The sequence below is a fragment of the Zingiber officinale genome, chromosome 6B, assembly GCF_018446385.1.
Source record: "Zingiber officinale cultivar Zhangliang chromosome 6B, Zo_v1.1, whole genome shotgun sequence".
NCBI lineage: Eukaryota > Viridiplantae > Streptophyta > Magnoliopsida > Zingiberales > Zingiberaceae > Zingiber > Zingiber officinale.
The window spans coordinates 114,370,794-114,385,192 of NC_055996.1; the positions used below are offsets into that span (position 1 = coordinate 114,370,794).

The 14,399-nt window shown below is 34.7% G+C and overlaps 1 protein-coding gene across 5 annotated transcripts; it reads left to right on the forward strand.

Moving 5' to 3' along the window:
• The first annotated feature begins 265 nt into the window (after positions 1-265).
• Positions 266-13,416, forward strand: LOC121989032 (alpha-glucan water dikinase, chloroplastic-like). Of its 5 annotated transcripts, XM_042542830.1 has the most exons (23): positions 267-528; positions 615-688; positions 1,304-1,586; positions 2,657-2,698; positions 2,773-2,882; positions 2,968-3,055; positions 3,154-3,245; positions 3,352-3,529; positions 6,251-6,487; positions 6,615-6,953; positions 7,211-7,318; positions 7,413-7,511; positions 9,203-9,340; positions 9,449-9,537; positions 11,028-11,162; positions 11,687-11,849; positions 11,931-12,020; positions 12,088-12,273; positions 12,558-12,620; positions 12,697-12,759; positions 12,831-12,890; positions 13,068-13,220; positions 13,311-13,416. In XM_042542830.1, exons 3-23 carry the CDS (start codon positions 1,308-1,310, stop codon positions 13,404-13,406), a joined length of 2,808 nt encoding a protein of 935 aa, XP_042398764.1. In that variant the 5' UTR covers positions 267-528; positions 615-688; positions 1,304-1,307; the 3' UTR covers positions 13,407-13,416. The 5 variants fall into 5 exon arrangements, with proteins under 5 accessions (XP_042398765.1, XP_042398764.1, XP_042398763.1 ...); XM_042542831.1 differs by lacking the exon at positions 615-688 and having other exon boundaries at positions 266-528; positions 1,290-1,586; XM_042542829.1 differs by lacking the exon at positions 615-688 and having other exon boundaries at positions 269-528.
• The last annotated feature ends 983 nt before the right edge of the window (positions 13,417-14,399 follow it).

Sequence of the window (14,399 nt, forward strand, 5' to 3'; positions counted from 1 at the left end):
TTTATCGTGAGTGATTTTAGTCCGTCGTGTCGTCCTCAGGCTTCTCAAATATCTAAGATATTCACATGGACTCGGTGCCCATCCCCGTCCCATGCCTCTTTCCCTCCAGCAGCGCCACGTGATTCTTTCCCCTTGTTTGCGATTTTTTAGGCCTGAGTCACTCGTTAGCTGGACGCGTGTGCCGGACTAAAGAGGGTAAACTGCACGGTTAAGAGACACTGCGCGCGCGCGAGCCACGCCGAGTCTGCCGTAGCCTACTCCGCCTCCCACTCACGTGCTGCTCGATCGCGGCCTTGATATTTTTCCCTCCCTCCTTTAACTCCGCTCCACACCTCCATAACCCTTCTCTCTCTCTCACTCTCTCTCCTCGCATTCTCATCGTCGTCTTTGCTCTTTTTCTTTCTTCCTCTTTTTGTTTTTTGTCTGCCGGCGGAAGTCGAGGAAGGAACTTTTCCAGTTTCGCTTATTCCGTCTCTTCGCTCCTCCCGTGAAATACCGTTAGAAATCTTCCAACAAGTTGAAGCAGAGGTAGGCCTTTCATCTTTGAACAATATGCGCTTCTTTTTACTGCAAATGATCGGGCTGTCTCTCTGCCTCATTCGTCAATCTGAAAGTGAAGAAAATTCGGACGTGAAGTAATTTTCGTATCCTGTAGTTTTTGCTCTACGCGGCGTCAAGATCTCCCCAGGTTCATCATCTAGCCATTTGTATCGTCGTGATCGAATTGTGCCGCCGTCGGTTTCTTTGTCATTTTTTTTGTTCGGATTCGTAATTTCAAGTGCGTTTGTTGTTTCTGTTGTTTGGGGTCCATCCATTTGGTAGATCCAATTGCCGAATCTGACTTCTCTTTTTCTTACATCCTGACGATTCGTTTAACGGGAGTAGGGCCGTAGCTTGCCTCATCTATTCTTTGCTTGTTTTATCTGAACTAAATGTTTGGTCTTTAATTTCTTCTTTTAGCTTGAATGTAGGGACATTACTTTAGATCTATATTTGGGAATGCAATGCATGCAAACTTGAAATATAAAAGTTCTCTTTATGCTGAAAATCCATAAAAGAATTTTTTGTAATTAATTGGCCCTGATTGTGGTTTTTGTATAACATAAATGGTGGTAAATTTAAAAAAGAACTTTAGTACAACTTTAGTTTCAGTTCTGGATTTGAAGATATCTTTTTTGTCTCATTTTGTTTTATTCTGAAAGGGTCGTTATCTTATTATTAGTAATTTTTTTTCTATGAATGTCCTTGTGCTAGTCCATTCTGAACTTCCATTACAATTAAAGAGTCAGTGTTCTATTAACAGAAAAATGAACAATTGTGTTGGACATACCTTACCTCAGCAAGCTCTGTTTCGGCCTTCTGTTGTAGAACGCCATAATACAGCTTGCCAACGTTCTTCTGGAAACATTTTGTGCACTGTTCCATCAGCATCAAAGGCAGAAGATGTGCCATCTCATAAACCTTTCCGTTCAAGTAGATTCCTTGGGAAGACTCCCTATGTAGGAAAAGGAAACCCATTAAAGCAAAATTTAAGAACAGTTGCCATGAGCCCTCAAGCTTTATTGGCAGCAGATCCTGCTTCAGAGGTTAGTTATTCTCACTGTATTTGACAATATATAAATATTTTATCTGTTTCCTTCTTACATACATTTGTCAATAGAATTGATTCCATTACCAACCTAGTACTCATCTCATCAAATATGTTTATCTACGAAAGGAGTTGGCATCATTGCCAAATTCCCGTATTTAGTTTTGGATGTTGATTGCCATAGCGTCACTTGATTTTTCTTACTAGGGACATGTAAATAGCTTTGAAAAATTGTGGATTCGGGGGACTATTAGAGTTAATACCTATATCTAACACTCCTCCTCAAACTAGAGTACAAATATTTTATGTGCCTAGCTTCTTACATAATATTAAGAAAAAATTCTTAATGAAATTATATTACTTTAAAGTTCCATTAATGTGGACACTAATTGAGTGGCAGTGAAAACACTTTCAACGACTTGGTTTTTGTCTTTTTTTCTGCCTGAATAAGTGATGAAAGGTTGACAACAAGATACACTTTGGATAATTTGACATCAATCAATTTATCCGCTTAAGAAATAGGTGATGGTACCTCCAACGATTTGTGCGGTGTGGTTAGAGATATTTGCAAGGCATGTGTTAGTCATAGAAGGGTTCTACTCCACGCGAATCGCGATGCTTACAAATGACTAGGTAAGAGAATAGAAAAAAAAAAGAGAAGATGAGAGAGTGATAGGGGAAGGCAGCTGCCCTTCCTTTTAGGGGAATATCTCTCTTAGAAAATCCTAATCTACAAAGGTGGCTTTATACTATGTAGAAACAAAATATAGATTGTAATGCGGTGAATAAAGAATAATTTCTTTATGTATAGACACAATATAAAAGTCTAAATGACTAATTCTATTTAAATAAATAATTCTGTTTGAAACATAGGCATAAAAGTAGGTATGCTATAGACTAAATTGTATCTTTTATAGTTATCTAACAGTTTATACGGCTAATCTTCTTGTGTTTAACAATTCCACGTATGATGCCAACTTAATGTGGAGATTGGAAACCATGTATACATTTTCACATCTGGTAATGGATGTAAGTGTTTATCTCCTGATATGATCTCGTTTTGAGCAGCTTGCTAGAAAATTCAAGCTGAACACCAATTCTGAATTGGAGGTATTTATTTTTTACCAGGATTTTTTTTGTATAATATTAGTGTATAAGTGTGCTTGATTCCGATGTGCATACAGGTTTCTATTTGTAGGCCCACATCTGAGTCTCCTATACAAATTGATTTTCAAGTAGCCTATGATATTGGTTCATTGGTGCTTCATTGGGGCGTAATTCGCCAAACAAGAAGGTAAGGAGGGACCCTATGCTAGTTTGTCTTTGTTCAATGAAAATTGATTTGGATCTTATCGCTTCCCACAAACCATTAACTATAGAATTGGCAGAGAATGGTCTCTTCCTTCTCATTATCCTGAAGGAACAAAATTATACAAAAATCGAGCTCTCAGGACTCCTTTTACTAAAGTATGATCCAAAAGCTGTATATCCTCAACAATTTGATACTCATAAAACTCCAATTCACTTCCACTACAAACAATAATGATGTTTTTTTTTCTATTTAGGTTGGCTCGATTTCTTCACTGAGATTAAAGATTGATGACCCTGAAATAGAAATAGTTGAGTTTCTTATACTTGATGAGGCAGAAAACAAATGGTGAGTTTATACATTTAATCATTTATTGTTTATACTGAGCCTTGAAGAGGATTATATTATTGTTTATACTAAATTTGGCATGCTTATGAAACATGGTTTTGTATAGGTACAAACATAATGGCAGGAATTTTCAAGTTCATTTGTTGAAACAAGGCAATCAAAATCCACATGTTTCTGTCTCTGGAAATCCAAATATCATTGTACCCGAAGACCTGGTGCAGATTCAAGCTTATCTTAGGTGGGAAAGAAAGGGTAGGCAGGCATATACACCTGATAAAGAAAAGGCAAGTGTAGCTTATGTGGCCATTACTATTGACCTTCTTTTTAGGGAAAATGACCGAGGGCCAATTTCATTGGATAATACAGTAGCATGTAGGTAAAAGCTTTATATGAGCACAAAATGATGAAATAAAATAGTGAATATTTGGTTGAGAAAGACAAAAAAAAGTTGAAATACTAATAATTACAAAGAGTGTTACTCATGTATTGACAAATAACTACTCTACGCTTTACACTATTATCGTACTGGGTAACTATTTCTGTGATTTAGATGAAATTTTTATGTGAATATTTTGTTGTATAGCCCGAATGAAATATTTGTTTTTGACCCATTTGTTGCCATTGCAATGGTTAACAAGAACAAATTGTTATGACTTATGACTTTCATTCCAAATAGCCCTTTCAACCTTTATGTAATATTCAAAATTGAAATATTACATTTTTGATCCCTCGAATATTTGTTATTCAAAAATAAGTTCCTACTATCTATATTTAAGTCCCTAACACACTCTCTTATGTTGGTTTAAACATATCATGAAAACTAAACTTATTATTACTTATTACAAGTATACTCAATAATCCTAAGACCTCTCAAGGAGTTGTTAAATCCCTCATTTGAGGTAACAAATAATGTAACAGTTTCATAAAATTGGGGAATTTTTTTTTTTGACAAAGTAACACTCAATCTCTAATGTGATTTATTCACTCATAGAACATTGAATTAAAAGTTATATGACAATTTGCTTGTCAAACACAACTTTATAAGCTCCTTAGGGGCATGCCCAACTTAATTATCAACTACTTAAACTAGATAAACTCACATATAGCTTTGGATATCAATTTGACAAGATCAATTGATATCAACTAAATAATTCACAACATATCAATTTTCCCAAGCATATGATGTAGATATTTTCATTGGGATAAATAAATGTGTTCCCTGGAGTATGCCACCTCAATGCTAAAAAATATGTCATCTTGCACAAATTCTTTGTTTGAAAGCGATGAAGAAATATGGAACCTTGTGATCTCTGCAAAGTCATCGCCGTCACTCATGATGATATGATCCACATAGATACTAAAGAGAACACACTCCACATATGGAGTGATAAAATGCAATATTGAGTGATTTGAGACATTTTGATTATTCTGAATTGGAAGACAGCATAAATATAATTAAAAGTTTCAAATCATGCTCTAGTGATTTGTTTTAGACTATATAAAGACATTTTTTGTGTTCATACTAGACCACTCTTTCCATAAGCAAAAGCTTAGAGGTTGTCACCATTGAGGAAAACATTTTTATATTTAATTGGTGAATAGGCTACTAAAATAAATTTGCCAAAGGAAGGAACAATTAAAGCAATATTTGTTAAAGTTGGAAAAGTATCAAGGTAATCATAAAGATCTAAGCATATCACTTAGCCACCAATGGAGCCTCTAATTGATCCATAATGCCTATAGGTGATTTGTTCATTGTGAAAACTCATTTATAACTTACCATAGACTTGCTTGAAGGAAAAAAGCACTAGCTCCATTGCAACATGAAAATGTAATGCATTTATCTTCTCAACCCTTACTTGTCTCTGAGTAGAGCCAGAAAAATAGAATTATGGATTAAGATCTCATCTGTGTCTGTCAACACAATGTAACTATTCTTTCCATTAGCTGACCAACTCACAAAACAACACAAGACAACATAACATCAATTGGAGGGCTTCTTTGAGGTCAATGAACCTTTTGCAACTTGTTCCAGGCTTGATCGAGGCTACATTGAGTCCTTAGGTTGGCGAATCTATGTTTGGGTGAGGTATGCTGATGCAAACTGTTTTTCTGAGTTTGGAAAATCTAGCCAAACCGAGATGGTTTTGCTTGAATTTCAGTTTCCTTTTCATTTTGTTCAGTTTAAATAAGAAATTTGAATCGGAAAATATAATCACAAACCAAGTACATACTAATTACGAAGTTACTAAATAATATAGTGTTTAATTAGTAGATACTAATCATTATAGTGAATACTAATCATCCTAAACAATAAAAAGAATATACACTAATAATATATAGAAACTATTAGAATTAATTAGGTTTAACATTAATTAAAGTATGTATTTATATAATTACTAATTAGTTTAGTTTGGTTTTATCAGATTCACTAGGACATAAACTGACATTGAGACGAAGCTAACTAAAACCAAATCAGGAAACTGAAGAATTAAAATTTTCAAGTTGGTCTACAAAGGCCCACAATGAATATTGTGTTTTTATTGGAGGCAAGACAACCTGATATGTTGGAAGAGCAAGAAGCAAATTGTTATAGTGCGATCGAGTATTGAGTCAGAGTCCGTAGTTATATCTTATACTTGTAACAAATTAGGGTTCTACAATTGTTTAAATTAGCTTGAGGGAGAGTGGAGGAGTGTTAATGACCATAGAATGGGTTCAATTGTAAATATATCAATTTGAGGGGTGTTAATGTAAAAAACAATAGGAATTTATATTAGAAGGAACTGCCTTCAGAATAACCCTAATAGTTTACCCTATTACATCAGTTTGTACATATCATATTGCTTTACACAACATTTTTGTTTGTGGTGGCACCTTTGCATGGAGCATTTCTTCAGTTATCTTCATTGATTCCTATCTTGTAAATGTTTTCTAGAACTGTTTATCTACATGAATGTTTATCATTAGTTTTTAATATTTTCTGATAGTAAAGTGTCTTTCAGGAGGAGTATGAAGCAGCTAGAATGGAGCTGCTACAAGAAATAAGTAGAGGTATGTCTATAGAGGAGCTTCGATCCAAGTTGACAAAGAAAACAGAAGTCAAACCTGCAAGTAGAGAAGAGAAAACCCACAGAGTAGAAAGTCACGAAGGTGGGATCTCAGATGATCTTGTGCAAGTACAAGCATTCATCCGATGGGAGAAAGCTGGGAAACCAAACTACCCTCCAGAGAAGCAACTTGTAATGTTTCTTTCTATGATCTTAAGAATCTATTTCTTCTCCTTCACTTATAATCAATGAAAGGAAATAGAAAAAACTCAATTAGAATTTTTCTTGTGATGTTGACTGTTGAGTGGTTATTGAACAGATGGAGTTTGAGGAAGCAAGGAAAGAACTGCAGCTTGAGTTAGATAAAGGTACTTCTCTGGCTGAACTAGGGGAAAAGATCATGAAGGGGAGTATATCAACTAACGTTTTGAAGCAACTGAAGGATAAAAAGTATTTCAGCATCGAAAGAATTCAGCGGAAGGAAAGAGACATCATGGAAATTTTGAATAAAAATGTTGCAGAAACTTTAGACGAAAAAATTTCTCAAATAGCACCTCCTCTGACAGTGCTAGAACTCTTGGCTAAGTCTATACATGAGCAGGATGGTGAATCAGTTCTGAATCAGAAAATCTATAAGCTGGATAATAAGGATCTTCTGGTTCGAATTTTTACCTTTTTCTTTTCTGAGATTCCAAAGGGGAGCCTTGGCAGTAAAGTTGTTGCCGTGTGACCTAGAGGTCATGGGTTCAATTCTCGGAAATAGCCTCTTGCTGCGTACAATAGACCCTTCTCGGGATCTGCATTGGCGGGAGCTTCGTACACCGGGCTTCCCTTTTTTTCTTTTTTGAGATTCCATTATGTATCAAATTATACTATGCTTAGTTGATGTAATCTAAATAATGATGTTGGATGAAGGTACTAGTAACCAAACCTTTTGGAAGGACAAAAGTTTATTTCACTACAGATCAAAGTGAACCACTTATTCTTCACTGGGGATTATCAAGGAAATCAGGAGAGTGGATGGTAAATTTTTAACCTGGAAATTTTTGTTCCTTAGCATCAAATTTAAAGTCCAGTTAATATAAGTTTTACACTCACAAGATGTTGTTATCTCCAGGTACCCCCTACAAGTTCTATTCCTCCAGGTTCACTATTGCTAGAAAAGTCATGTGAAACCCCTTTTACTAAGGGTTTAATGATAGATCAGGATTATCAGGTATGATAGCTTTTAACTTGGAATATGTGAGATTGAGAGAAATATTGAATTTGGTTAATTCAGTAAATAGAGACCCATATGTATAATATTCTACCTAATGGCTAACCATATGATTTTGACAAAACTATTGCATATGTTAAGAATTGTTAAAGTTATTGAGCTGTCCGTTTAAGACCCACAATAGGTTCTTATTTACAAGTCATTATATTGAATCCTATTTATAGCATGTTATAGTTCACTCTGACAATAATACACTGTCCCATCTCTCTCAAATTGGTATTATAGTGGAATCCTTTCCTAGGATCAGGGTTCGTCAAATCCCTTAGGGGGAGGCCATTGAGTTTGACATGATCACATAGTCTCCTCTCTCTCCACTAATGAGTTTGATATGACCACACAACTCCCTGTTGTTGCAGTTTGATTCATGGCTTGGCCGCAAGCTCCTGGTCACTACAGCTTGATTCATAGTCTGGCCGCAAGCTCTCAATCGTTGTGGCTTGATTTATGCCCTTGCTGCGAGCTTATGGCCATTGTGGGCCCCCAATTCACAGCTTCGTTGTGAGCTCACGGCAGCTGCAGCTTGGCTGCAAACCATGAGCTCATGGCCAGGCCATGATTCCCGGTAGGAGTTGCAATCAGTGACTTGCGGCTGTGACTTTCCCGTTGATGATGATGGTTGTTTGTTTACCAGAGTTTGTTGAGTTCATCAGCTAGTTGTTGTGAGGAGGCAAGCATATGAAAAATAGGAAAAAAATGATCCTCGGATGGATTCTGAATTCTTATGTTTAAGTTAAGTAAGCGAGGGTGCTATATCATTTTTAAGTTAAGTAAATGAGGGATACTGACTCAATTTTTGTGCAATCAGTCATTTCCTTATCCGTGCTGAGTAAACAGGCCATAAAAGGGCTGTGACTTCACTTTTTTGGGTACTGAAAGGAAGAGGATAGGAACCCTTTGCAGCTGCAATCCTGCTTCCGTGAATTCTGGTAGAAAAATGCAATAGGGAGATGATGTAATATTGGCCCTTACTTAGTCTCTATCTATTTCACTTTACAACCTTCACATGTTTCCATCCTTGCAAACTTTGGGATGGTGTTGTATTTTCATTCATCAATTTGAGGGAGGGCTAAGAAGAAGATTGTTCATTTAAAGATCATCAGCAATTTTGTCTTTTGAAGAAATATATTTTGAAGATGGCATCAATTTCTATCAAGTTGTATACTATTTGAGGATCAATCTAGTGTTGCATCATCAAGTTTCACAAACACTATATATTATCTTAATTTTTCTTATTCACCATCATCAAGCATCTTTAGTAATTCTGTTTTCTTCTTATGAGATCTTTTTTTGTCTATGGCTTTACGCAACTAGTTGGTCATAATTAGTTTCTATCCTTTAGCTTGATGAGGAGTGTTAGAGTTATTTAAGTTAGCAGTCATGTTTTGTAGATTTAGTATCACATCACATTAGGTGTTTTAGTTATAAGATATTAAGTTCAGTTATAAATATAGCAATATAGTAGTCTTTTACAGCAGTAATACACTATCTTATCCCTTTCAACTAAATATATAGCATTTGAATGCTAATTGATCAAGATGATACACTCTAATCTATTCATGATTTCCATCCTGGGTTGTTAATCTCTAGATTCTTTGATCACAATCTTTCATCTAAAATGTAATTATCAACAGGCCATTCAAATAGAGATTGATGGGGGTGATTATGCTGGAATTCCCTTCGTTCTTCGTTCCGATGATAATAAATGGATAAACAATAGTGGTTTGGACTTTTACATTGAGTTGGGCAATGGAAGTATCAAGAGCAGGAAGGTTTTTGTCTACCTTTGTCATTTCTCTAATCACATTATTGGAAAAAGCTTTTATGTTTATAGTTTGGTAACTTTCATAATGAAATTATTACTTCCCTGCAAATTGAAGGCTCCTGGTGATGGAAGCGGTGTTGCAAAATCATCGCTTGACAAGATTGCTGACCTGGAGACTGAGGCTCAAAGATCTCTTATGCACAGGTTCATTCTTTGAATATTTGTGAATTAAGTTCTGTCATTTGTCAGTATCTTGTGTAAATAATTTAAGTATCTAAGGGCATTTGGCATCTTACATCTACTCTTAAAGCTGATGATCTATCTTGCTATATCACACTCCTATATCACACGCCACAAAATTCTCCTTCAAGAAATAACGCTTTTGGAAACATAAAATTGTTATTGCAAATGATGAAACCATGTCTAGATTTAACTCTACCATATTTTCTTCTCATTTCCCATTGTTTTAAGTGCCAATAAGTATTGGTTGACCAATGCTGAAATGTATCATTCCAATTGCTGGTGGATACTAATATTCCCTCTGGGTAGATGTTATTGTGCTGCCTATGCAAACACAATTTTAGTGTCACCAACTGAGATAGGACCTATCTCGCCCAATACTATCTCAAACCGATCGACACAGGAAGATTTTATGCATATATTGCATCCTTTGATTCAGCTCGTCAGCATGGGGAGTAAATAAAACACTAAAAAGATAAAGGAAAGAGAAGAAGTGCCAACAAACGGCAGCAGTAGAAATATTAAAAAGAATATTTTCTTCCAATGATTAATTCTTTATTACATCTATCAGTCACTGAAAGAGATGAAATATTAAAAAGAAAGTAGAAGAGAAGAGGAGATGCATCAACTAAAGCATTAGTAGTAGAAAATAGGTTGCCAAAAACTCAAAAAATGCATCTATAGATACAACTATACTTGTTCCAGTTTCAATTATTTCTTTGTAAGTTCAGCTCTCAGTAGCTACTAAATATATAATTATAGACACAGAGAAATTGATTATATGCTAGATATCTTAGGAGCATATGAGTCTTGAAAATTATTGGAGTAATCTCGATAGAAAGCTACAAAAATGAATTCTCTACTTCAAACTTGTAAATCAATGGGTTAATTGAGATTCATGATGTGACTCCTAGAGGGAGGACCCAAAAATGTTTGTTAGATTCAGTAAAAAGATACTTCATTGTTCTTAGTTTAGTTTGGGATTCTGTTTTGCTCAAAGCTTTCCTAATTGAAAGATTTGTTTAAAGAACTCTAAATAGTTAAATTAGGTATGTGTTGATATTGAATTCCAAAGCAAATATGGCCAATTTGACCTGGTGGAGGCTATGTTGTGAGCAGCACCACAGTAGGTCATCCACGTGTAGTTTAGTTTTTAGTTTTAGTTTGAGGTAGGATAAGTGGTATGCACAAGGATAACAAACCACTCCTGAAACTCCAACCATACTTAATAGCTTCTTCTTCTCAAGTGACCTCTTCACTCAGTAATGGTTCTAGACACTGGTCTATTTCCTCAACATGCCTTCTCAGTTAAATTGTGCTTCCTAAAATCTCCTTTTTTTTGAAGATCCTTTGACTGTATAAAATATGTAAAGAATAGGTTCACCGTTTTTCTAGTTGCTTTCTCATGAATCATCCGATTGTTGACTGAACTATCTATTTCTTGTCTGTTACAGGTTTAATATTGCTGCAGATCTCACTGAGCAAGCTAGAGGCTCTGGCCAGCTTGGGCTTGCTGGCATTCTTGTTTGGCTGAGATTCATGGCAATGAGACATCTCATTTGGAATAAAAACTACAATGTCAAGCCACGGTATCATTAGATCCTCTCTATTGTAATGAGATTGTTTCTTTAGTTTTTTTTTTTGTCATGAAAATCCCATTTGGATTACCAAAGGAAGGAAAATCTAAGCGAGTAGTGCCATTAAGATTTCACAAAAGAAAAAAAGAAAGTATTTAGGAACTGAAATAGAAGCTTATCTATTAATGTGGTGCTCCCAATTTGTTGTGCAAAGATTTAGAGTGTGATCTATGAATTGGTTATAATCCATGCATATTTAGGATTCAACTACTGACATGTGTCAATAGCTTATAATTTTGTAGACTAGAAATAAATTATTCTTGTCTTCTCTGTCTTCAACTCACTCTTCAGTGAACTACTCTAGGATATAGCAATACCATTTCATGAATATCTAAGCTACAATTAATAGAGATCTATTAATCTTTCCTTTTCAGTAAGTTTTTTCACAATCCCAACTTTTATTTATGAAAAAGTTATTTAATAAACGTGAATGTAATACTTTGACATTCGTAAAACTACATTTTTCTTACTTGCAGTGAGATTAGTAAAGCTCAGGACAGGCTCACAGATCTTCTTCAGGACATTTATAAAGACTCCCCCCAGTATAGAGAGATCTTGAGGATGATCATGGCTACTGTTGGTAGGGGCGGTGAAGGTGATGTTGGTCAGCGTATCCGAGACGAAATATTAGTTATACAGGTACGTTAGTTTAGTTGAACTTGGTTTGGTATCTTCCATATTCTTTGAGAACATGTAATGACTGTTATTATTTTGTTTTAGAGAAACAATGACTGCAAGGGAGGAATGATGGAGGAATGGCATCAGAAGCTACATAACAACACTAGCCCAGATGATGTTGTGATATGCCAGGTATTTGGTATATATAACTCTGAATTGTTTTATAAATTAACAAGCTGAAACCTTCTATTTTTTCCAGGCGCTTATTGATTATATCAAAAGTGATTTTGACATCAGTGTGTACTGGGACACTTTAAATAAAAATGGAATAACCAAGGAACGTTTGTTGAGCTATGATCGTGCTATTCATTCTGAACCAAGTTTCAGGAGGGATCAGAAAGAGGGTCTTTTGCGTGATCTAGGAAACTACATGAGGACGTTGAAGGTGCATACTTTTATGCTTAAATGCACTTTATAAGACAGTTGTTCTCAATCAAATTTAAAATTTCTGTGGAATAAAAGGAAATCATATATTATTGTTTCTTTCTTTATTGTTTGGAAAATTAAACTAACACCGATGTGGGTGAAACTACCCACTAATACCAGAACCTGAGCTAGACTCAGGGTATCTGTTATAATTCTGAACATAACAAACACGTTAAGTCTTTTTCTCTTGACTTTACTTTCCAATTGAATTTCTTGTTCTAATTTCCCTTTGCTTTTCTATAGGCAGTTCACTCTGGTGCAGATCTTGAGTCTGCCATTGCTACGTGTATGGGTTACAAGTCTGAGGTAATTGTCTCATTAGATACTTCTGGTTGGATTTTTCTTATTTATCATCCTTTATATAACTTTTGTTGTCATTCAGGGTCAAGGCTTTATGGTTGGTGTTCAAATAAACCCAATAAGGGGATTGCCATCTGGAATTTCTGTAACTACCTTCTCTGTCTTTTTTTATCAATCACTGAGTTTGAAATGCGAGTAATGTATCTGATTGAACAGGGTCTAATGGAATTCATTCTAAAACATGTTGAAGATAAAAGCGTGGAGCCTTTGATAGAGGTAACATTGTCCAGATTCTTTTCATTCCACGTTAGGATATTTAGTATTTTATTATTTTAATCCTTTGGTCAAACCTTGCAACTTTCATTTTTTCTGAATGTGTTCACAATCTTGACACAAAAAGTCAAAAAGCAGTACGGCTAGTGTATACTGATTCCAAAGTTTGGTTATTTTTAGGGGTTGCTGGAGGCACGAGTGGAACTTAGACCATTGCTTCTTAGCTCTCATGAGCGGCTGAAGGATCTTATTTTTTTGGATATCGCCCTTGATTCTACTGTCAGGACAGTTGTTGAGAGAGGATATGAGGAATTGAGTAATGCGGAACCAGAGGTCTTCAATACTTCTCAGTTTTTTCTTGCACTGTAGTTGTTTATCTGTAATATTTTCTTTTAGATGACATAATCATTCCTTCAATTCCAGAAACTTATTTACCTCATTACACTGCTTCTTGAGAATCTTGCACTGTCTACGGATGATAATGAGGACCTCATATATTGTTTGAAGGTAACTATCTAATTTAAAGCCCTGTTGTTTCAGTTTACATCTTCACTGACTGACATTTATATATTGTTTGGTGAGCATTAGATTGTATGCAATGGTTTATTATTCCTCTTGATGAACAAATTGCCAATCATAAATAATGCTTTAATTCTTGAAAAGATCTGATTAGTTAAAACATCAAGGTATTGACCGTTTAACTTTTTTCCTTATGATTAATTCCTAAGTTTTGGACTGTTATCCACCACGTAATAGATATTGTCTCCTTTAAGTCCATAAGGTCTTAATTCTTTGTTTATATTATTCATGGAAATTACATCAAATGGAGATGTATGTTTTTCCATCACAATTAACATTTTACAAACTTATAATATTTCATCATGGTTTAAAATCTCATGTCGTACCCAGTGGTATGGGTGAAACATATTATTATGCTTGCAACTATGCGGAGACCTTGCAGAACCTTGCAGTTGCGTGGAGCCCTCACTTGAGGCCCCGTAGAGGTCTCGTGTGAGACTGCAGCAACCTTGCGAGGCTAAGTTTTTTTTTCAATTTTAAAAAATTCTTTGTTTTTTAATTGTTAATGTTTTTTAGGCCGTTGATTTTTTTTTAATTTTATTTTTTTAACTATTATTTTTTAATGGTTAATTCTTTCCCCTCTTAATTCTTTCTCCTTCTTTCCTATATTTTAATTTTCTTATTCCTTTCATCCTTAAACACATGAATTTTTTTTTAAAATTTTTTTCTTATTCTTTTCCTTCTTAAATATATAGGGATTTTTTTTCCCAACTGATTAAAATAAAATAAATAAAATTTAAACTTACTTGATCCTAATCATTATATTTAGATTTTAGTTAATCCTAAATTAATTTTTAGTTAATCCTAATTTTTAAAATATTAGTTTAACCTAATAGTAAGTATTTATAGTAATCAAATATTATAATAATATTTTTTAATTAATATATTTTATATTTAAAAAAGTATCAAAACCATATCAACATGACACAATAT

What these genes read in the sequence shown, in the direction of transcription:
- LOC121989032 (XM_042542831.1), top strand. Translation starts at nt 1,308, where the DNA reads ATGAACAATTGTGTTGGACATACCTTACCTCAGCAAGCTCTGTTTCGG. An exon ending in ATACACCTGATAAAGAAAAG is followed by an intron (nt 3,530 to 6,250) that starts GCAAGTGTAGCT and finishes AGTGTCTTTCAG; the next exon opens with GAGGAGTATGAAGCAGCTAG. An exon ending in ACCCTCCAGAGAAGCAACTT is followed by an intron (nt 6,488 to 6,614) that starts GTAATGTTTCTT and finishes GTTATTGAACAG; the next exon opens with ATGGAGTTTGAGGAAGCAAG.